Source organism: Pristis pectinata, chromosome 9, assembly GCF_009764475.1.
Source record: "Pristis pectinata isolate sPriPec2 chromosome 9, sPriPec2.1.pri, whole genome shotgun sequence".
Lineage (NCBI taxonomy): Eukaryota > Metazoa > Chordata > Chondrichthyes > Rhinopristiformes > Pristidae > Pristis > Pristis pectinata.
The window spans coordinates 37114492-37138631 of NC_067413.1; the positions used below are offsets into that span (position 1 = coordinate 37114492).

At 41.9% G+C, this 24140-nt stretch overlaps 2 protein-coding genes across 5 annotated transcripts in view; both read right to left on the minus strand.

Moving 5' to 3' along the window:
• LOC127574586 (solute carrier family 66 member 2) overlaps nt 1-11340 on the minus strand; it is a 42006-nt gene extending 30666 nt beyond the window's left edge. For both annotated transcript variants that reach the window (XM_052023704.1, XM_052023703.1), the window contains exons 1-2: nt 11245-11340; nt 4742-5200 (exon numbers count right to left, since the gene is read on the minus strand). In XM_052023704.1, the coding sequence (XP_051879664.1) occupies nt 4742-4950 (209 nt within the window). In that variant the 5' untranslated portion in view covers nt 4951-5200; nt 11245-11340. The remainder of the gene's footprint in view (nt 1-4741; nt 5201-11244) is intronic.
• A 3327-nt stretch (nt 11341-14667) lies between these two features.
• txnl4a (thioredoxin-like 4A) lies at nt 14668-24082 on the minus strand. Of its 3 annotated transcripts, none has more exons than XM_052023384.1 (4): nt 23998-24082; nt 21113-21284; nt 19832-19935; nt 14668-15369 (listed from the first exon to the last, which is right to left on the minus strand). In XM_052023384.1, exons 2-4 carry the CDS (start codon nt 21263-21265, stop codon nt 15198-15200), a joined length of 429 nt encoding a protein of 142 aa, XP_051879344.1. In that variant the 5' UTR covers nt 21266-21284; nt 23998-24082; the 3' UTR covers nt 14668-15197. The 3 variants fall into 3 exon arrangements, with proteins under 3 accessions (XP_051879344.1, XP_051879343.1, XP_051879345.1); XM_052023385.1 differs by lacking the exon at nt 14668-15369 and adding an exon at nt 17317-17703 and having other exon boundaries at nt 21113-21348; nt 23998-24027; XM_052023383.1 differs by lacking the exon at nt 23998-24082 and having other exon boundaries at nt 21113-21348.
• Between the last annotated feature and the right edge of the window lie 58 nt (nt 24083-24140).

Consider the following 24140-nt stretch of genomic DNA (forward strand, 5'->3'; position numbering starts at 1 on the left):
AATAGTGTGAAAAAGATACAAACTTCTATGCCACAAATTGCTCCAAATTGTGAATTGTCACTGCTCGATAATTTGAGCCAATTTAAGCCATTTTGTTTACCTAGACAAAATGTCCATCAAGGAACTGCTGTAATGTTGCAAAAACAAATTAAAATTGCTGTTGAGAGGTAGGCCTGGTATTTAGTGGTGGCAGACCGCTGTTAATGGAGTTATTTTCAATGGCCTTCCACTTTGAAACAAGTCAGCAATCAAGTGATAAAATTGTTCCATGACTCCTACAGAATACACACCAGCAGGATTAACTGATTTGTTAAATTGATTTGTCATCTGTCCTGGCCAGGAGTAAAGTCAATGCTAAATTCATTGGCTACAGGGCCAGACAATATCCCATCTGTAGTATTGAAGACCTGCACTCTAGAGCTAGCTGTGTCTTTTGACGAGCTCTATGCAACAATGGGGAAAGTTGCTCAGGTATGTAACAAGTACTAATGATTAATTACCAGCAAATCAGTTTAATTGGTAATCAGTTTATTATTGTCACATGTACCAAGCTATAACAGAATGCAGAATATAGTTTTACAGTTACAGAGAAAGTGCAGTGCAGATAGACTGACAAAGTGCAAGGGCCATGACGAGATACACTGAGAGATCGAGAGTTCATCGTTATTGTACAAGAAGTCTGTTCAGGAGTCTTATAACAGCAGGCTAGAGGGTGTCCTTGAGCCTGGTGGTATGTGTTTTCAAGCTTTTGAATCTTCTGCCTGATGGAAGAGGAAGAAGAGAGAATGGGAGGGTTGATTACATTGGCTACTTTCCCGAGGCAGCAGGAAGTGTAGACAGAGTCAATGGAGGGGAGGCTGGTTTTCATGATAGACTGGGCTGTATTCATGACTCTGCAATTTCTTGCAGTCTTCGGCAGAGCAGTTGCCATACCGAGCTGCGATGCATCCGGATTGGTTGCTTTCTATGGTGCATCTATAAAAATTTGTAAGGGTCATCGGAAACATGATGAATTTCCTTAGCCTTCTGAGGAAGTAGAAGTGCTGGTGAGTTTTCTTGGCCGTAGCATCTGTGGTTGGACTAGAATAAGCTATTGGTGATAGTTTTACCAAGGAGCTTGAAGCTCTCAACCATCTCCTCCTCAGCATCACTGATACAGACAGGGGCATGTACTCAATCATCAGCCAAGTGATGGAAGCTGTCAATGACAGTGCTGCCAAGTAGTACTTACTCACCAATAACCTGCTCACTGATGCCTAGCTTGGGTTTCACCAAGACCAATTGATTCCAGACCTCACTACGGCCTTGATCTAAACATGGATCCTAGAGGTGAGACTAGAGCGAGTGCCTTGACATTAAGTCAGCATTTGACTTACTGTGACATCAAGAAACTCTTAAACTGATGTCAATCGGTATCAATGGGAAAACACCCCAGTGGCTGAAGTCATACCTTTCACAAAGGAAGATGGTTATGCTTGTTGGAAGTCAATCATTCCAGCAAGTTTCTCAGCACACTGTCCAAGCCCAACCATCTTCAGCTGCTTCATCAATGAAATTTCTTTAATCACAAGGTTAGTTGTGGGGATGTTCGCTAATGATTATGTCACTTGATTTCACAACATTCAATTCCATTCACAACTCCTCAGAAAATGGAGCTATGTCTACATGCAGTAAGACCTAGACAACAGTTAGGCATGGACTGATAAGTGGCAGGTAACATTTGCACCACAATAGTGCTGGGGAATGCCACTACAACAGCAGTACAATCACCTGCTTTTGAAATTCAATGGCATTACCATCACTGAGTCCTCCACCATCAATAATTAGGGGTTCACTACAGACCAGAAACTGGACCAGCCACATACAAAAGCAGATCAGAGCTGGGCATCTTGAAGAAAGACTTCTGACACCCTAAAGCCTTTGTGTCAACTACAAAGCAGCAGCATAATGGGATATCCTCCACTTGTCTGCACGAGTATAGTTCCAACAACTGTAAAGTTGCTTGATGCCCTATAGAACAAAACAACAGCTTGATTGGCATCCTGCCTAACACCCTAAACATGCATTCCCTCCACTGCTAGTGTGCTGTGGCTGCAGTGTGTACATCCACAAAACGAACTTACTCTGACAGAACCTCCAAATGCCATCACCTCTACGCCAAGAAGAACAAGGGCAGCAAGCACCTGGGAAAAAACCATCCTGATTAGGAAATATATAGCCAGTCCTTCAAAGTCACTTGCTAAGCCCTGGAACTCTCCCCTCTACCCAATGGTATTATGAGAGTACTTTCACCAGAAGGACTGCAATGGTCTACTTCCACCTTTAATAGAGATTTGGGATGGGCAATAAATGGTGCCCTTGCCAGTGACACCCAGAACTAGGAAATATAAATAAACTTAAAAAAAAACAGGTTATCGGCCTTCAGTCATGTTAGTTCATATTCCACAGTTCTTATGACGCAAGAGGGAGCTATTTGGCCCATCAAGTGTATGCTAGCTATCAGAGCAATCCCATCAAACCCATTCCCCCACCTAGTTCCCTGCAATCCACTTTCTCTCATATGCACATCAATTCAATCTTAATTCTCCTACCACACACCAACCTACACTAGGGATAATTTACAGTGGCCAGTTAACCTACGAACCAATGTGTCTTTGGCATGTGGGAAGTACCCAGAGAACCCGAGGGAAACCCATGTGGTCACAGAGAGCACATGCAAACTCCACACAGATAGTGGAGGTGTGAGGCAGCAGCTCTACTTTAACTTGCAAGTAACCCAAAATCCTCATTCTGATTCCAGGAGAAACACATCCTTTGAATTTCTAGTTTTTACGTGAAGGCATCAGATGCCTACTGCGTTTGAATTTTACAAGCTACAGAAAGAATCTCAACTTTAACAAGTGGGCATCTTACTCATGTGTTCTACATCATGTCTATGGCTATACACAAGCAAAAATTGTTCATTCTGCAATATTAGGCCTCCACTGCAATTTTTTTTGGCCTGGGCCTTCAGTGCCAAGTGTTGCCCCACTCACTCCCTTGAGGATGAAGGACAAATTTTAAGGTGCTATGGGGTGCACACCAGAAAATTCTGGGGCTTTTTTTTAAAAATCAGATTGTGATGAGAATTCTCTACTGGATAATTGACTATTACAGCAGTTTAAATGTATAGCATTTATCAGCAATATTACTGTGGTAGTAAAATATTGGGCCACTTATTTTACCTTGTTCAATTTTTTTAAAAAAACAGGAACAGCCTTTTACCCAAATCTGTCTTGCCATTCAATCACATCATGGGTAATCTATGACCTAACTCCACATAGATGCCATTTAATTAAAATATAGTTATGGAGTTATACAGAATGGAAACAGGCCCTTTGGCCCAACTCATCCATGCTAACTAAGGTGTCTTCCTGAACTAGTCCCCTTTGCCTGCATTTTGCCCATAACCCTCAATGTTTCCTATCTATGTACCTGTCCAAATGCCTTTTAAACATTGTAATTGTCCCTGCTTCTACCACTTCCTTTGGCAGCTCTACTGTGTGAAAAACTTGCTTCTCAGGTCCCCTTTAAATCTTTCACCCTCACCTTAAACCTATGCCCTCCAGCTTTAGCCTTCCTTACCCTGGTAAAAAGACAGTGACAATCCATCTTATCTATGACCCTCATGATTTTAGAAACATCTATAAGGTCACCCCTCAGCTTCCTTTGCTCCAGGTAAAACAATACCAGTTTATCCAATCTCTCCTTAACAGTCCCCTCCTATCCAGTCTCTGCTTATTTTAACTATCAATTTCAGATAAAATTTATCTTATCTCACACCACCTGGCATTTGCAGAAAGGAAATCCAAACTTTTATCACCCTTTTCTAACTTCACACCCAAAGCCCAATTTCTATTATGCTATGATCCTAGTGCTGGTCTGTACTACCTGAAGAAGCTCTGTCAACTGAATCAAATATGCTTACCGTCATGCAAACAGGGACAAATTCATCCCCAAACACTCATATTTCTTGGAAATACAAGTCTGTTCTGCCTAATTGCTTCTCATAATTTAGCTCAGAATCCAGGTAGCATACTAGTAAATTCACAATGCATTCTGTCAAGAGGCCAAGACATCCTTCAGAAAGGTTTGACTCCAGGACTTGGAACAGCATGCCACACGTGGTCCGAAAGGCCTCCCATTTATATCCAGCTGGTCCTTAGTCTTGCAGGTGATACTGAATGACAGGCAGGCTTGTGGAGCCAAGAGGCCTACTCCTGCTCCTATTTTCTTATGTTTGAAAGTTCTAATCACTATCCACTGACTGCCGGCTGGAGAATGAACATCTGAATTACACCCAGTTGTGATGACTCAATGCACACACCTGTCACTCACTATCCTACCCAAGAACAAGTTGTTACTTCCGACATCCACATCTATGAAACTACAATCCAGGCAAAATACGGTTTGCCAGTCAGTGTAAAAATAAATCACAATCCCCTCGGCCAAGGCGACATTGTGAAACATAGATATTCTAACTTCCCGAAAGTCAAAGCAAATACTTTTAAAATTAAAAAAAAACATTAGGACATCACACTTGACGATTCTCAGGTTAAACTATAATATTCATTGGTATCCAAATACCCCAATCATTGAATTAAACATACACAGTGCAAAAGTATATTATTTTAAAAAACAAACGATTCGTGCGATTAATGTGAGCTTATAAAAAGTTTGATAAAGTTTCGTGCATGCTTACCAAAACAATATTCTTAATATATTGGCCACAAGTAACACCAGACAAACGTAGATGGAGAATCCCTCTGCATTCTGGGTACGTTTAATGTCCCTATATTGAGGAATATAAGGCAAGACACCACCAAACACCATTGCTACAGCTGCTGTCCAAGAAGCCAGCTTGCTGACAGGTAGGGCGAACAGCTGAAGAGAGCCGAGGCTTTTTTCCATTTTCCGTTTCACTCCCAAATTCCAAACCAACCCGCCGAGAGAGATATTCGGGCCCTTTTCAGTCACTAAATTTGCAGTCTTCAACCGGCTGGTGCATTGCGTTCGTCGCCTTGCAAAAGGTCCCGGGGACGCCTCGAAATTGTTGGGTAATTGCAGTGTTGAAATGGGCGCCGCGGAGAGACCAACACGACCTTAAGATCTCTCGCGATGTCACTTAAACATCCGGACTTCCTCAATGCCACGCCGACAACTGAAATGTTAAAAAGCATTTTTTTTATTTGGAAAAAATGTACGAAAAAAATCTCGTTTTATTTTCATGGCAAGGAAAAGGACGAGTTAAATAGTTTACATTTTATTGATTGTAAGGCATCCACGTGATGTCTCACTGGAAAGTATTTTCAAGACGAGGTATTTCAATATTTGTGGTTAAAACCTTCAATTGCATTTCGACACTGAGTTGCGGGACCGGTCTGAGAAAGTTATATAATTCTTTCCCTAGATAAGTCTTAAAGACCATAAAAATGACTAAGATAGGAAACCATAAAATGCTGATACTATAAAGGAATGTTTTGAGCAATACATGTTCTTATCTCTCACTGATACCAAACATTTTTAACTTTCTAGGACTGATCTCTCTTGCACACCATGTTCTTCTAAGCGAGTGTGTGTTGATACAGTGGACGTTGCCACCAGTAAACCAAGTTGAGCAGTTTTAATTTTCAATAGAACAGTTTTTTCAATAAGTCATGTTCTCTTTCTCCCACCCCAATAACCGGTGGTACAGAGACTTTAAATTATTTAGGCGATTAACAGCAAAACTAATCAGAATACAAGTGCTGTATATAGAATACAAATGTGCTGTACATATAATACAAATACTGCTCCTGCCTTGGGATTTGCCACCTCATCATTCCCACTGTCTAAGGGTAATGTTTTAACCAATTGAGAACTTGGAAGTTGCAGGTTCAATGCCAGATCTCGCAGAGGGGCAATGATATTTCCCTAGGATCGCAAATGGAAAATCAGTGACTTCTACTGAAAGCGTGTGCATACACGTACTCAGTGGTAAACCCTGGGTGAGGATAGGACTGGAATGGCCAGAATAACTGTGCTTGTTGGTGGCAAAGAAAGCTGCCAACAAGATCTAGTGATGCAAGTCATGGACTTATCCTTTCCTGACATCAGTTATTGCCAGGCGTCCATTCAAAGGGATCCATGGAACCCAGCATCTGTAATATCATCAAGCAGGTTTACAATCAATCACTGGTGTTGAATAATTCTCATACAGCAAACCAGGAAGGATTTTAAGGGAAAATTTTTAAATCACCGTTGCCATCAATTTCACACTGTAATGATAATAAACTTTTAGTTTCATTAACACATGTCTAGGTGCTTTACAGCAAGAAAATACACAAACTTGCAACAATTATAGGCCTGTGAGGGAATTAATGTCAGGAAGGAAGGGGAAAAAGCTGAGAGAAAAATACTGCAGTCCTAGATATAAATCTTAAAGGAAAAGAATTTATAGGATTGTTAGTTTACTTATTTCCAATTGCATTTTGGCTTAGAGTTATGCACCTAGTGTCCCCTCAGTGTCTTGGTCCCAATTTTCTCCAGGGTCCAATTCTGCCTTAAAGCTAACAATGAATTTGTTATCCACTTTGGTTAAAATATCTTTATTAGTCACATGTATATCAAAACACAAAGTGAAATGCATCTTTTGTGTAGAGTGTTCTGGGGGCAGCCCGCAAGTGTCGCCACACTCCTGGCGTCAACATAGTATGCCCACAACTTCCTAACCCGTACGTCTTTGGAATGTTGAAGGAAACCGGAGCACCCAGAGGAAACCCACAGAGACATGGGGAGAACGTACAAACTCCTTACAGATAGTGGCCAGAATTGAACCCGGGTTGCTGGCGCTGTAATAGCATTATACTGCTATGCGTGCAGAAAAGAATCAACAATAGTTTATATCAGAGCATCCAATGGCACAAAGTTCTTGGTTAATTACTAATTTTCTCTGTAATCAAAGAATGACATAAATAGTATTTAATAGAGCAGGGATTATCTTATTTTACAACAGATATACCCAGAATCACTAAGAGTTCAGTTGCAATCATATCCCTCCATGAAATCAATGGTGCTCAACATTAACATTGCACATTTTCTGTAGAGTATTTTGCTTTCCATACAACCACATAAATGTTCTTCATCACCTCCAACAATTATTTAAAAAAAATAGGTTCAGTGGTAAAGCAAGGAGAAATTAAGAACATTCAGTCCATCAAGTCTACGCCAGCTCCCCAAGCAATCCCATTCTCTCTCTTATTTCCCTGTAACCTTTTCTCTTACACATGCCCATTAACATCCACATGATTCTCCCAGTGGTCATGTGGGGGGGGGGTGGGGGGAGGGGGAGGTGGGGGGGGAGGGGAGGGGGGGTGGGGGGGAGGGGGAGGGGGGAGGGGAGGGGGGGAGGTGGGGGGAGGGGGGGGGAGGGGGGGGGGAAGGGAGGGGAGGGGGGGGAGGGTGGGGGGAGGGGGGGGTGGGGTGGGGAGGGGGTGGGGTGGGGAGGAGGGGGGGTGGGGTGGGGAGGGGGGTGGGGTGGGGAGGAGGGGGGGGTGGGGAGGGGGGGGGAGGAGGGGGTGGGGGGACCCATGTGGTCACAGGGAGAATGTGCCAACTCCATATAGTTGGAGATCAGAATTGTACCTGGGTCCTGGAGTTGTGAGACACTGTACTACCTAGAGCACGACTATGGCACCCTATGAACAACATTTTTCCAATTACCAATACTCTACAAGCTCCATCCTAATTTGCATTCATTTATCACACCCAATGAAGGCCAAAGATCAGAACAACTAAGAATTTATTGATTGGCTGAGCAGGCATGAGGGGCTATAGACCCCACTCCTCCTCCTCTTGTTCTTATGGACCCACATCAGAAATACCAACAATGTAAAATTGTCAGCTGTCAGTTTAGATCATTCCAAAGCTCACTTGTCCCTAACTGTAACCCCCTCCAGTCCAGCAACACTTCAGAATCTTTACTCCTCCAATTCTGACCACTGGGACAAAGACCCATGCTCAACGATTCAGAAATAGCTTCTTCCCCTCCATCATCAGATTTCTGAATGGTCCATGAACACTACCTTGTTATTCCTTCTATTTATTTTTGTAACTTATAATAATTTTATGTCTTTACACTGTACTGCTGCTGCAGAACAACAAATTTCACGTCATTTAAGTCGATGATAATAAATCTAATTCCAACTGTGCATCTCCAATTTTCAGTGATTCGATCGATCACCTTGTCTTCCGTTGCTTTTTCTTAAAATTCATTCACCAGATGTTGGCATTGGTGATATAGCCAACAATTATTGCACATAGTTAATTAATCTTTGACAAGGTGGTGGTAAATTGCCATCTTGAATCTCTGCAGCCAATATGAATAAACTGTTCCAGCAATTAAACACAAGAATGAGAAAAGAATCAGTGATACAAGGTGCCAGACATTAAAGAGGAACTCACTGGTTGTAGAGTTCCCATGTACTGTATCTGCTGCCCTGTCCTCCTTGGTGGTAGAAATTGTGGATTTGGGAAGCACTGTAACTGTTGCAGTGCATTTTGCGGATGGTACACACTACAGCCTCCATGTGCCAATGGTGGAGGTAGTCAATGTTTAGGGTGGAGTATTGGCTGCCATTCAAGCAAGCTACTTTGTCCTGAATGATGAAAAGCTTTATGTTTGTTAGAGCTGCATTCATTCAGGAAAGTCAAGAGTAGTCTCAACATATGTTGCAGACAATGAAAAGACTTTGGTATGTCAGGAGAATCATTTGCTGCAAGATACCCGGCCTCTCACCTGTTTTGAGTACCCACAATTTTTGTGATCATTCCAGTTAAGCTTCCGCTCAATGGTAATCCTTTAGAATGTTGAGTGGGAGGGATTCAGCATTGGTAATGCCATTGAACATCATGGGGAATATTCACTGCCTGAATCTTATCTAGGTTTTACTACATGCAGGTACAGACTGCATCATTACCTAGCACTGCGAATTGAAATTGAACATTGGTGCAATCAACAACACATCCTCATTTCTAACCTTCTGATGGAGAGGTCAGTGGTGACACCCAAGGTCTAGAGTACCCTGTCTAAATGTCTATACTACTCTAGCTGTCCCTCCGCCTTCAACACAATCCTTGATATTTAATTCTTTTAGCCATGGCTCTATGAAAAGATTTTTTCACAATGTATAAATGCATTGTTATTAATATTGTGATGCTATTTTTCTCTATTTTTGCTATCTAATACAGATAGATAAAATATATCCTTGCATACTACCTGAACCATATTTTTTTAAAAAAAAGTAATTTGCTGTTGAAGTGTGAAAATGTTTCAGATTTTCTTTGACAGTCTCTCCTGGGTTGCTGCAACCAAGGACAGCATTTAGTACTGAAATAGTGAAATATATTAGCAACTTGTATGGCAGCAGCCTCTCATCATCTATCACTAATGGGTCACCAGATGGAACTACAGTGCCTTAGTCACTGGGGCTCAAATGTCTTGTGTTGATCTGCAAGTTGACAGATGAACATGTATTTTTCTCTAAGAAATCCTAAAATCAATTGGAGATACATTCTAATGGCACAATGTCCACCTCCTTCCTTCTCCCACCCAACCTGCTTCCTAACATACTCTCCCCTTTCCCTCTTTTCTCCCCACCCCTGACCACTTTCCTCACCACCCCACTAAAGCCCTAATCTACCCTCCCCAGTCTGCAATCCCTCGCCATTTCCCTCAACCTTTGACCCCTACCTCACTCCCCACACCTCACTTCTGTCCTTTGTCAACCCCTCAACCCCCAACCTGACTGTAACCGCCCCAGGCACTGGGCTTATTAACACCCACACTCAGCTTCCTACATTGCTCCCTACACCCCAGCCGCCTCACTCCCCATGACAATGCCATGCCTAACTCTCCCCCCACTCTGCCTCACTACCCCCACCTCCCTCTCCGCACTCCTCCTCACTACCCCACCTCCCTTCCCGCACTCTTCCCCCATCCCGCTGTCGTACTCCCGCCTCACCTCTCTACCCCTGCCTCTCCCCTCCACCCCACCTCTCCCTCCCACATCCCTCCCCAACTCACCTCTTCCTCCTACACCCCTCCCTTCCCCAACTCACCTCTCCCTCCTACACCCCTCCCCTCCCCCCCAAACATCCCCACCAGGCCTCTTACCCCTCACGCACACCTCTCCCCACCCCACACAGCACCAGGCCTCTCCTCCCCACAACCCCAATCAGGCCTCTCATCCCGCGCCTCTCCCCACTAACCCCCAATACTCCTAACCCTCTCCTCACTCCCCTGCCTCCTCACTTCCCCCACACCCCTTCTCACTCCTGCTTCTCCCCTTCCTGCCCAACTCAGCCCCTCTCTCCTGCTCCACACCCTCCCTACCACCCCACTCACCCCTCCCAGCCCCCCACACTCACCATCCCTCCCCCACTCACCCGCCCCTCCTTCCGTCCCTCCCACCCCACTCGTCCCACCCCTCCGTCCCTCCCTCCCCACTCGTCCCACCCCACTTGTCCCTCCCTCCCCACTCGTCCCACCCTCCCCCACCCCCTCACACCCACCCCCTCCCTCACCCCTCCCCCACTCCCTCCTCCCACTCTCCCTCCCTCCCCTCTCCTCCATCCCCTCCCCCCCTCTCCTCCTCCCCACTCCCTCTTCTCCCCACCCTCCCCCACCCCACTCCCCCCTCCCTCCTCCTCTCCTCCCCCCTCCTCTCCTCCCCACCACTCCCCCCTCCCACCCCCCTACACCACTCCCCCCTCCCACCCCCCTACACCACTCCCTTCCCCCTCACCCCACACCCATCCCACTCCCTCCTCCCCTCTTCTCTTCTCCCCACCCTACTCCCCCTCCCTCCTCCCCCACCACACCCCCCACCCCTCCCACTCCCCCTACCCTCACCCCACTCCTCTCCCACTCCCCGCTGCCCCCTCACCCCCAACCCCACTCCCCTCTCCCACTCCTCCCCCACCGACCACATTCCCCCACCCTCCCTCCCCCACTCCCCCCAACTCCCACATCCCCCCTCCCCCCAACTCCCACATCCCCCCTCCCCCCACTCCCCCAACCCACCCCCCAACCCCCCTCCCCACTCCACTCCCCCAACCCCCCTCCCCACTCCACTCCCCCAACCCCCCTCCCCACTCCACTCCCCCACCCCAAACCCCCTCCCCCAACCCACCTCACTCCCCAAATGACCTCCCCTCCCCACTCACCCGGGCCCATCTCCTCTTCTCTCTCACCAGCGTTCATCCGCCAGATCCTCCTACTGCGCATGCGACCCAACAGCGGACACCGCCGCTGGGTCTCAACGCTGTTGGATTACACGAACCCTCAAGGGGCAGCAGATTTTCAGACCTTTCTGTCCATCGCATGCACATACAACTACCTTAAACGATGAAGATTTCCGTCTACTGATTTTTATTGCTTCAGCAAAGTTTTTTTCCCCACATTCCAACGAGAAAACTCTTCTAGAACAACAATTTATGCTAGGTTAATTGTTATTTTGATATCTAAGGTATCACTGGTTGTGAGGACAAGGCAGGTATTTTTAGTCAAGCCATAAAATAGCCACGGGGCCTGTCACCCTGGCATCTAATTGACAGTTCAGTCGGGAAATACTGGCCAGCTGCAGTAAATGTGTCAGAATATTTCTAAATTTCTGTCCCTATATAATGCTTCTGGCCTCTTCCTGTACTGCAAGACTCAACCGAGTCCAGGATGAAGCACTGAGTCAAATCTGCCTCAACTTTACGCTAATAATGGCTGTGCAACTGGTGCAGTCCTATTCAAATGAATATCGTCACCAACCTTCAGTAAAAAGAAAAGGTAAACAAGTTTTTTATTTTAATTAATATTTTAAAATAATTTATGTAAGTTGTATGTGTCTTTAAATAAAAACTAGAGTGCATGGAAGGCTTGAGGGTGATACAGAGAGGGTGATACAGAGAGGCTAAGTGAATGGGCAAATACAAGACAGATAGAATATAATGTGAAAAATGTAATCAATTTTGAAGAATAAACACAAAAGGTGCAGTATTTTTTTGAGGAGTGAATGATTGAAAAGCATTGGTGTTCAGAGGGGCCTGGGTATCTTTGCACATGAATCACAGAAAGTTAACAATGCAGGTACAGCAAACAACTAGGAAGGCAAACTGTATATATTCCTTTATTACAAGAAGATTTGAGCTCAAGACTGTATTGTAGTTTTTCTTGTGAATGCTGTTTAAATGATGCTATGTGCCTGTGATGCTGCTGCAAGTAAGATTTTCATTGAACCTGTACATACATGTACTTGTGCATGACAATAAACTGACTTTGTAGCCTCATAACCTCTTCACAACTTATTGTATTACCTCCCTCCATGTCATCAGCAAAGTTAATACTGTACCTTCACCCAAGATGCTTATACAAGTCGTTCAGTGTCAATGCCATGACACACCACTCTCTACATCTTACCAACCAGAAAATGACCTATATATGCCTACCATCTGATTAGCCAATTTGCTAATGTCTACTCTTAAAGCAATGAATGTCTTTAGCTTTAAACATTAGTCATCAATCTTCATGAGTAAGATTGGTAAAAGCTATTAGACAATTCAAGACTAAATCAGTGCACAGCAGTCATCTACATTTATTTACCTACTACATTTTCCTTTGTCCAAGATCAATTGCAAACATGTTGGTGAACATAAAACTGCATTAACCAAGATGATTCTGCCATTTTCAGATCTGAAGAGCTTACTATTCACATTAAACTGTACATTTGCCAACCAAATCCTGTTCACTTAAGTTCAATTTTTTAAGAAATCTGAATTATAGGAACAAATATTCCTTTGAGTTTCCAGTGTAAGCCAACTTGATACCCAAGGAAAATGCAAGTTCTGTAAATGTTCAGATGAATAATTATAATCTGAAATGACAACATTCTTACAAATGCTAAGTCTTCACAGGGAACCAATTTTATAAAATTGATATTCTTAACAGTTTAACTCAATTAAATCTATTAGTCTAGTCATTTTAAAGGATTTTGAGCATGATAGTCAGACTTTATTTATGGCAGGAAATTATTTAATTTATTGATTGAAGTGATTAGCAAATTTATCATGAAGTACTTACTACTGATCTTAATACATCCTTTGAAGTCCACAATTTTTACATGTCCACATTAGCTTATCTCTTTTTGGAATTCAATTTAATTTTCCAAATTTAATTTTTAAAAACGCTGCCATCTGATGGCAGCTGTATGCTTGATAGTATAATAACAGGAAGCGATGTTTGAATCCAGAAATTTCATCAGGGAAAGTAGTAAAGAGGCATTGATTCATTGTATGCCATTCAATTCTTTCCTGTTTTAAACTGTTCATTATCCTTGCTCCTGTCATGTGAAGAAGGGCATTTTACTGTGTGAAATCCATTCCCATTCATCCCACCAGCCTCCCAAATGGTCATTCATATACACGGGGTGCCAATAAGTTGGGTGTTCATAACCCGGGGAGGACCCATACATGACTACAAAAATGTATATTGGTTCCAACAACTCCAAGATACATTTCCTTTTATGAGACAACAGGCAAACAAAGTGATCTAGTAACACTAAAGGTGATTAACAGAGAGTCACACAATTACTTTGACAAAAATTCAGTGCTTTTGCTTTCTAAGTAGTCAAGAATACTTCTTGGTGATGTGTACATCTGTGCTGTAAGTGACAATATTTGTCACTACTTTTATACAGGCACTTCAGAGTTTTGACCTTCAGGAAACAAGCTTCCAATTGACAGATGAATTGTTAAAAGAACAAGTTGGGGTTCACAGGGGATGATGAATCACCAATAAACCACCATGTTTAGATTTCAAAAATGTTATCACTTTGATCAAGCCTAAACATTTAGTTGCCAAATTAAGCAGTTGAAAGACCCTAGCAAAGAGATAAACCAGGTACTGCAGATGCTGGAAATCTGAAAATTATTAATAATAGATGCTGTCAGCATCTGTGGAGAATTGACATTTCAGTGTGACAACCTTTGTCAGAAACTTTTCAAAAGGTCATTGACCTGAAACATTAACTCGGTTTCTCTTGCCAAAGCAACTGTCAGACCCATTTACCTTCAGCATTATATTCCCAGTAACTCATTGAATGTTCAGTTTAGACAAGGTACATCTAATCTGTTGTCATACCACTTTCATTTTGAAAAAAAAAGACACAATTTGACAACAAATTGTGACTGGTTGCAATTAGGCATTTCATAGTGACTGTGGACCTGACCAACTTCACTAGATAACTTTGTCTTTCCAGTAAAATTCTCTCATTACAGAAAATATATCTTGAGATTGTTAGAACCATTGTATAATTTTGCAATGACGTGTGTCTGCATTATATATATCTAGAAATGCCCATTGCAAAAAAAGTGTTGGGTATGCAGTTTTAAGGAGAAAATTAACATTACATATTCTATGCTTGATATATTCATTAAACTAAAGGATGTAATTTTTGATATAATTACATGTCAACATTTATAACAACTACACTGTTTTTTTCCTAATCCTACCATAACTTTTTGATGAGATTCGTTTTTGGCTCTACAAACAACAGAACTACAGAGCAAATGATACTAATAAAAACATTACTTTTATTCTGAGATCATTTATAATTTATTTCTTCAGAAAGCCAGCTACCATGTGGCAGATAACAAAAAAAATACTTGGCTTGTAAACACATACAATATATAATGGCTGTTGGGAATAGAAATGATGACTTATGCCTTTCCAATCAGGCTAAGAGCAATATTATAAACTCCTCCCATTGGTCATGAACTGTTCTTTTATATTTACTTGGATGTCAAAAAGGCACAAACTGTAATGATTCAGCTATTCAAATCATTAAATTAAAAATATAATTTATTGCCAAAGTTAGGTCACAGATATCCATGAAAAGCTAGGATGGCAAATAATCCAACGTGTCTTTTAAGGACGACAGAAAACAGCCGTAAAACACAATTCTCCATTCATTTATAGAATACATGTTATGCATTAGACAATATAAAATAATGAGGGTATCCAGTGCAAATGTCTAAACAGAAACGAAGTTGAAGGCTGGTGTTTTATTTACAATGGTAATAATCCAGGGTGAAGTATATGGCAAATTGTTTGACTGTGCTTGCACAACACCTCAATATCTGTATTTTGTGGAGTAGTCTTTTGGAGATACCACAAGACCCCGTCCCTTGCGAGCTCCTCTGTAAACTGTTTCAACAATATCAATCATCTCCTGCTTGTCTTCCATCGGCCAATTAATTTTGTTGTTGTTGCCAGTACCCAAGTCAATCATGATGTGCTTGTTTCTGAAAAGAGCAAAAATTAGGCAAGGAAAAATTAAAAGAAAAGGCTTTCTGCTGTTCCAAGTTTTTGACAGAAAAGCAAATCACTGCTTTAATTTCTTTAAATTCTCCAGTTACTAAAATGAGCTACAAGTGCTCTGACAATCCACTAACAGTGCACAGACCAGACTAATCCACATTTGAATCGAAGTATAGGGTTTGAAAATCTCAGCCCAGGCAATGCTCTAAGCACTGTATTTTTATTTACTACCCCCAGGTCAAGGGAGAAACAGCTTAGGTTCCACTTGTGATGACTGTCCATTTAGCTTACTGGAAATGCACGTGTGAATGTAGGATAAACACAGAGTTTGGCTGCATTAGAACTTCCAAAAGTCACTTGGGCAAAGTACTGGTGTGTCCAGTATGTGGAGCTACAAAGGATTTAAAGGTTGCAGGAGATGACAAAAAACAAAATTAAAGCTTGTTTTAATACCCTTGCACTATAATTAACAATAAAAATTGTCACGAAGTGTCATTTGAGTTGCTCAATATGTCAGGACTGAGACAAAGATTAAGCTCTGGAATAGCATAGCACTGAAATAAATTAACAAAAAATTTTAAATTTAGCTCTCAGGATGTCTTCCAAGTATCTGATTCTCATTTGCATGTTACAAGTAGATAGTACTCTCCTTGTTGAACAGTAAATTAACCAGCATGATGTACGAGTGCTGAACCACAGCCATGTGCTTCCATGTGAGAGTGAAATAGAAAACTAGAGGACCAGTAATCATAGACTGCTCTCTGACCAGCTGCAAAGCAGGATCGCCACGCAACTGGAACTTGTGCCAAGTGTGCCCTCTACTGGCATCAGTGCCTTAACACAGAACTAACATGGCAGGACAATAATGAAAAATAATTCTGCTTTTGAAGGCAAATGTCAGCAGTTCCTGTGTTACAGCTGAGATTTCCCTCCACTCACAACTTTGGGATCAACATGGGAACATCCAAATTCTTAAGTTGCAGGAAGCCGTTTATTGATGATCTTTCCCTGAGTTATAAGGAGAGACTGGATAGACTGGGACTGTTTTCCCTAGAGTGAAGGAGGCTGAGGCGTCACCTTATAGGTGTTTAGAAAAATATGAGTAGCATAGATAAGGTGAATGGTCACAGTCTCTTTTTTCCCCAGGGTAGGGAAGTCTAAAACTAGAGGGCAAAGGTTTAAGGTGAGAAGGGAAAGACTTAAAGGGGACCTGAGGAGCAAGTTTTTCTCACAGAGGGTGGTAGGTGCATGGAAAGAGCTGCCAGAGGAAGTGGGTACAATTACATTTAAAAGGTATTTGAACAGGTACGTGGATAGGAAAGGTTTAGAAGGATATGGGCCAAATGGGACTAGCTCAGGAAGGGACCTTAGTCAGCATGAACAATTTGAGCCGAAGGGCCTGTTTCCATGCTGTATAACTCTATGACTCTAATATTACAACACTGGACTCATGGTAGAAGGAGCAACTTGGGCCTTTTGCCCTATACTGACAGTCTGAACTCTCCTTGAGGTTTGCTTCTCCATCAACTTCAATAGAAGGAGACTAACACATTAAGCAATTAGATATCTTAAAATTGTTTGGATTTAAAGATTTTATACATTCTTATGAATGCTTTTACTAGTTTGAATAGTTTTTTTTAGTCTTTTGAATTTCAGCCAGCTAAGCCAGGGGGCCATGGCTCTGCCAGTCAAAGTATATTTCCAGTATTTTTTTTAGGTTGGAATTCATTCTACCACCATCTGATCCCAATATGGCACAGAAGGCACTGCCTGATATATGGCCATGCCATGGTGGATCCAACCAGCTTCACCCTAAAGTTTCTGCTAGGGGATATACACATGATATTTATGAACTTTCTTGGAAGTCAGCAGTGAATGCAAGCATCTTGCCTCAAACCCTGGACCTTATTTCTTCTAAAGTAGATCAGAACATGCTATGCATTCACAAATGTAGGTGGTGACTGGGAGGACAGATGTCCAGCCTTTTTAGACTCATGCTGCACAGAAACAGGCCCTCAAGTACCCATCTACACAATTCCATTCACCAGCAATTGGTCCAGAGCCTTCTATGCCTTGGCAATTCAATTTCTCATCCAGATACTTTTAAAATGTTATCATGTAATGCAACACCACAATTACATTATTGTTTTTTTTTTAACAAAATTGTTGTTCCTGACTTACGATATTTTCCTTTGGAGCAACCTGAATAGCTGATTTGTCACACTGAGTGGTGTGTTCCAAAAAGCATCAGTGCTAATCGACCTTTAAATGTGCCGCAGAGATTTTGGTACAGTGCCATCCAGTAGGAGAATTGGCCACTGCAGCAAACAATTTCAATCATATTACAGTCAACAATAACTGGCAAGAAAGCAATTTTATTATTCATCTAAAAAAATTAAGACAAAACCCAAACATCTGAAGAAAAACTTAAGGTAAACTGTTTCTTCTGACAGTAAAAACCATAAATCTACATGGAGCAGTGTATTAGTGAAGATGCTAATAATTCTTCATCAGTCAACACTACTATGGAATAATAACCCACCCTCTTACATTATACTGTATGTTCAAAAACAAGAATCTGGCTTGCCACCAGCAAATGTCCTTCAGTATTCAAACCAGATGAATGGGATGAGTAATTTACCACAGCACAATGTCCTGTGATAGTGGGTCACAGCAAGTTTACTTTACAATACTAGTTCTTTAGTTTCTCTCCTTGTCCTGAACATAGCATGATCTTAACTGCTAGTACTCGGGTAAGTTCACTGAAAACTAAAGGTTAGTACCACCTTTTGTTAACAGTTCTAGTGAACTGATTATAATTAGTCTGAATATCTAGCATAAGACTTCTAGTCAGCTTCTGATCTTACAGAATTTTCTTCCTTCTCTGGAATAGTCACATTTACAGCAAGTCACATCCTAAAACTGCTATCATGTGAATAGTCACATCCTCAAATTGCCACCTGGTCCTTTTAGAAGTCAACCCTTGAATTGGTGAAAAGAGTTTCAGGCCATCCCTGGGTAACAAACAGGTTCTGTTTTTACAGATGTCTGTAAGTCAATTTTGTCCATAAGTCGGAAAACACACAAAAATCACTTGATATGGTAACCATACCTCCACAGTTTGTAATGAATAGCATCAAAAGCACAGAAGACTGATAAGAAAGAACAGTGGAGAACAAATGTGTGTAGATAGGTTGGATTTTTGAATGTAATATTATTATGGGAGCTCGTTCTCAAGTATGGGATGTCCATAAGGTGGGTGTTCGTAACCCGGGGACAGACTGTATATAATACCCACACTATCATGAATCAACAGAAGCTAGCAGTGCAGAAATACAAGTTGTGTATTAACCTGCTGGAAGAAAATATTGAGTATATAAATCCTTCCCAAGGAACCATCAGCTGAGGTAAAAGAAAATTGGGGTATCCATTTAGAACTGAAATGAGGAAAAACATCAGAGGATGGCGAATCTTCAGAAAACTCTCTCGCAATGGGCTGCAGAGGCTCAGTCATTGACTGCATTTTGGATATTAAAGAAGATATGGGGATAGGGGAGGTAAGTAGTGATTGAGGTAGTAACCAGGAGCTCATTGAATGGTGGAGTAAGTTCAAGGGGGTCGCATGGCCTCTTCCTGCACACATTTCTTATGGTGCCTGCAGGTAACAGAAATATGGGGAAAAAAGTCTGTGCACCAAGAATGTTGATCAGCTGGTAGTACAGTCAACAACCTATCAGATCACTCACTGGTGTTTTATCAGGAGTAATTGAGAGAGATGTCAATGCCCACAGTAAAACCAATTATTGAAAAAAGGTATTGAAAGATGAATGGGCAAAAAGGTGTTTAGTAAATAGTGAAGGAAAACAGCAACAAATAAAATGCTGGACGAACTCCTTTACTGACACAGCAGAAGGCATACATTAACCAGGGGTGAAACAGTTCTTCAGTGCTGAGGGCAACCAAGCTACCTGTTGTATTTAAGGTTGTAATGTACCCAACTGAGTTCAGTCCCTACAACACTGATTTGACATAGACTATATTTAAAAAGAATACAGCCTGACTATGAATACAATTGTCAAGTTGGAAAATAGCAAAGGAATAAAGGGAAGAACACCAAGTTCTGAACAAGCAACCTATCTGATTTGCATTTTTTAAACTCAGACAGCACAGCAATGCACCAGAATATTACATTCAGTGCAAAGCTGATGTAAACCGCTTCATTTGGGGATTTTCTACCTTCTGGAAACTTAGGAAGCTGTATTGTAATCACAAACTAGACCAGTGGAGCACCAGACTTGGAAATGTTTGATGTAAGCAATATTACTCTTCTTTACAAACTGCAGAACTTACTCTATTCAATTACCAAAGCTACAAATCTTATAACAGGTGTTTTAAAGGTTGTGACTTATTTGTGTTATACTGATCTAGAACTGTGATTTTACATACCGGAAGAAAAACATAACAGTGCATGGATCATATAACTCGTACATCTTGTTGAAGTCTGGTACCTCGGTGATATCCACAAGATAAATAACAGCAAAATTTTTCACCTAAAAAACAACATTGATTACAGATTTTATATTATATGAAATAAATTGATTATTTTCCAGGAATCAAAAACTGGGCTTCTTAAGAGTTAATATGATAAAGCAAAGCCAAAAAATGTTGATTTCAATTTTATTAAAGCTTTTTAAAAAGAGATCTAATAAGTTGGCACCATCTCCAAGAAGTAATTATGTTTTTCATGATTTTTTTCCTGAAAGTTATGCAATATTTAAAGTCAAGACTGTAAAGGATAGCTTGATACTGATTTTAACAAAAGCAGGGTGCAGTGGGTGTACATGTGATGACATTTGAATACTCAGCGCCTCAAGGTGGGAAGAAGTAAATGGAAACCAGAATATTTTCCTGATGGATTGGAAAAAAAAATTAGAGGGAGCTGTAAAATATGATTGCCCATGACTTCAACAAATCAATGTGGAGAATCAGTAAGACTATTTCTAGCTGTTCATTGCAAATTCGGGCAAAATGAGGATTGGTTAATTTACATACCATCAAAAAAAATAAATTCAAAAGATAAAAGGATATGCTTTTTTTTTCCAAAATTTGTATTTACTATCCATTCCTAATTGTTTCAGACATTTCAGAAGAGCTTTACAAGTCAACCACACTGGTGGATCTGCAGTTGCAAGTCTGCCAAAGAGTAAAGATGGTAGATTTTCTTTACCAAAGGAGATTAACATATCAAAGGTTTTTTTTAGGATATCTCTGTAGTTTCATGGTAGTCACTGATAAAAGATTTTTATTGGAGACACAAGAGATGCTGGAATCTGGAGCAAAAATCTGCTGGAGGAACTCAGTGTGTCAGGCAGCACCTATAGAGGGAAATGGACTGTCGACATTTTGGGTCGAGACCATCTGAACTGTTCATTTCCTTCTATAGATGCTGCCTGACTTGCTGATTTCCTCCAGCACTTTGTTTTTTGCTCATGTATTTTTATTACCAGTTTACCTAATTATTTGAATTTAAATCCCCCAGTTGCCTTGGTGAGATTTGAACCAGTGTCTCCAGATCAACAGTCTAGCCTTTGAACACTGGTCTAGTAACTTCGCCCTATACTCTGATTACATGAAAAGGAACCCATGGCTGATCATTATTCTGGTATTCTATTTAAATAATATTGATACAAAATCTTGCTGCATTCCTTGATATTTTCAAAGGCTCACCTTTTCAGCAATACTGTACAACACCTCATCCATCTTCATACAAGTTGGATCCCAGTCGTGACCAAAACGAATGACGACAACACGATCTTCCTCTGACAGAATGGCCTGGTCAACTTGCCAACCATTGTGGAGATGTGGTAACATATACGACATTCTGGCAGAGTTGTACTAACTTCCAACACCAATAAAAATAGCTTCCAATTATTACTCCAAACAAATGAGGGTTTCAATTACTCCTAAACCAACCAGTTCAACATATGAGTAAAAGTTCTGTAGGGCTGAGAGGATCTTTAAAAAATTGTAAAGATAGTGATGGCCTGATAGAATTCAACCCGGAAAAGTGTGAAGTGATAAACTTTGGAAGATTGAATTTGAAGGCAAAATACAAGGTTAATCATAGGACTCTTTGCAGTGTGGAGGAACAGAGGGATCTTGGGGTCCAAATCCATAAATCCCTCAAGGTTGCTGCGCAGGTTGATAGGGTTGTTAAGAAGGTGTATTGGCCTTCATTAGTCGGGGTATTGAGTTCAAGAGCTGCCAGGTAATGTCACAGCTCTAAAACTCTGGTTAGACCACACTTGCAGTACTGTGTTCCGTTCTGGTTGCCTCATTAATAGGAAGGATGTGGAAGCTTTAGAGAGGGTGCAGAGGAGATTTACCAGGATGCTGCCTAGATTGGAGAGCATATCTTATGAACATAGATTGAGCGAGCTAGGGCTTTTCTCTTTGGAGCGAAGGAGGTTGAGAGGTGACTTGATAGCAGTGTACAAAATGATAAGAGGCACAGATCGAGTGGACAGTCAGAGGTTTTTTCTCAGGCGAAAATGGCTAACACTAGGAGCATAACTTTAAGGTGACTGGAGGAAGGTATAGGGGGATGTCAGAGGTAAGGTTTTTTTTACACAGAGAGTGGTGGGCATGTGGAACGCACTGCTGGCAGAGGTAGTAGAAGCAGATACATTCAGGACATTTAAGAGACTCTTAGATAGCCACATGAATGACAGAAAAATGGAGGGCTATGTGGGAGGGAAGGGCTAGATAGATCTTAGAGCAGGATAAAATGTCAGCACAACATTGTGGGCCGAAGGGCCTGTACCGTGCTGTTATGTTCTATGATATAAATAAGTTGCAAAGACATTATATAAAAACATTTAAAGAATGGCATCACAGCTGTTATACTGCAATTAACACTGCAATTCTATTAAATAAAAATACTGTACAGAATTTTCACCTCTTATTTACCCCCCCCTTTAATGTTCCACCTGTATTAGTCCATTTGGTTAGAAATTACCATTGGAGCTTTTAATATTAATACATGGAATGAACAAAAGAACAATATATTTTAACTTAAAGGAACAACAACAATTTAAGTATTCAGTTTTAAATAATATACAAGCTGATCTCTTAAATTGATGGATTTGTGATAGCACTGATTTACAAAAGGAACATCTATGTGCAAGGTATACACATTCCTATTCTTACAAACATACTTTCAAATACAAAATGCTAAATTCAAGCACAGCAATGATGAGATACTGGTGAGTAACTTGTGGCTCAATAATACTGCTAACTACACTCCCTGAGCCTTTGCTAATGATGAGAGGTAATAGATCAGCAACTGGCTTACTTGGAATTTGTGTAGAGAACTGGGAGGTCTAACACAGCCAATCTAGACATAACTCAAGCTTAGGGACTCAGTCTTTTGATGTCCAACTGAAGCCAACACATGTGGTTGGGTCCTGTCAGACTCAGATCAGGTAGCCAGGTTTGATAGTGAAACAAGAACAATGTCCCATGCTATTTGCATGCTCCCAGCTGCAAGATCAATCTGCCCTTATCATATCCCACAGTACTGAGCCTTACTGCAATTACTTACAAAGAGCTAGCTTAGCCAAAACCAAGCCGAGCTAGAGGACTGATAATATTTTGATTCCTCACTCAAACCCAACACCTCAAATCAGATTCCAGAGCTTGGCTTGGGCAGCCTGGTCTCACTCAGGACATTTGTAGGAAGCTAGTTGGAGAGATGCCTCCACCTTCTCAGGAACATTTCTGCCAGGTTTACCCAATGAACAAAACTAACTGACAGTGGAACTGTTCAGGATATCTGCTGTCTTTGGACCAACAGAAGTCAGAGAACCATAGGGATTTACAGCATAGAAACAGGCCCTATCAAATCTGTACCACCAACCACATATTTACACTAATCCTTCATTAACCCTGTTTTTGTTATTCTCTCCACATTCTCGTCAACTCTTGCCAGATTCTATCATTCACCTGCATACTAGGGTCAATTTAGAGTGGCCATATCTTTGGGGTCTGGGAGGAAATGCACCCAGTCACAGGGAGAATAAGCAAACTCCATGCAGGCAGCACAAGAGTAAGGATTGAACCAGGGATTCTCTGCGCAAATTCAAGGAACATCAGCTGCCACCCTAATTTTAACACAGGCCTTTTTTTTAGTAACAAGCCAAAATGGAATGGATGAAGAAAGGGCACCAAAAATACTTTTAAAACAATTTAAATGAAAAAAATGTGCTCTGTAAAAGGGATTGGGGAGCAGAGAGGGGCAGGGGAAGCTGAGAGGTGAAGGGGGGGGAGTGGGTAGGGGAAGGGGAGGATAATGGGGGGGTTGGGGAAGGGGAATGGGTAAGGGAAGGGGGATGATGGGTTAGGGAGGGGGAGCGGGGAGGGGGGAGGGGAAGCAGAGAGGCGAAGGGGGCAGGGGAGGATAATGGGGGGTTGGGGAGAGGCGAGGGGGGTGGGTTGGGGAAGAGGCGAAGGGGTCGGTAGGGGGTTGGTGAAGGGGGAACGACGGGGGGAGGTTGGGGTGCTGGTGCCGGCCCACCGACCCCAGACCCATTCAACAGCAACCAGACGCTCACCTGCGGCCACTCCGGTTACCAGGACGCCCGGCGCATGCGCGGAATCTGTCGGAAAATGTCGCGAGATCCCGAGTCTGCGCAAGACAACAACAACTGAGGCGGCAACGGCAGCAGCAACAACTGAGGCAGCAGCAGCAGCAGCA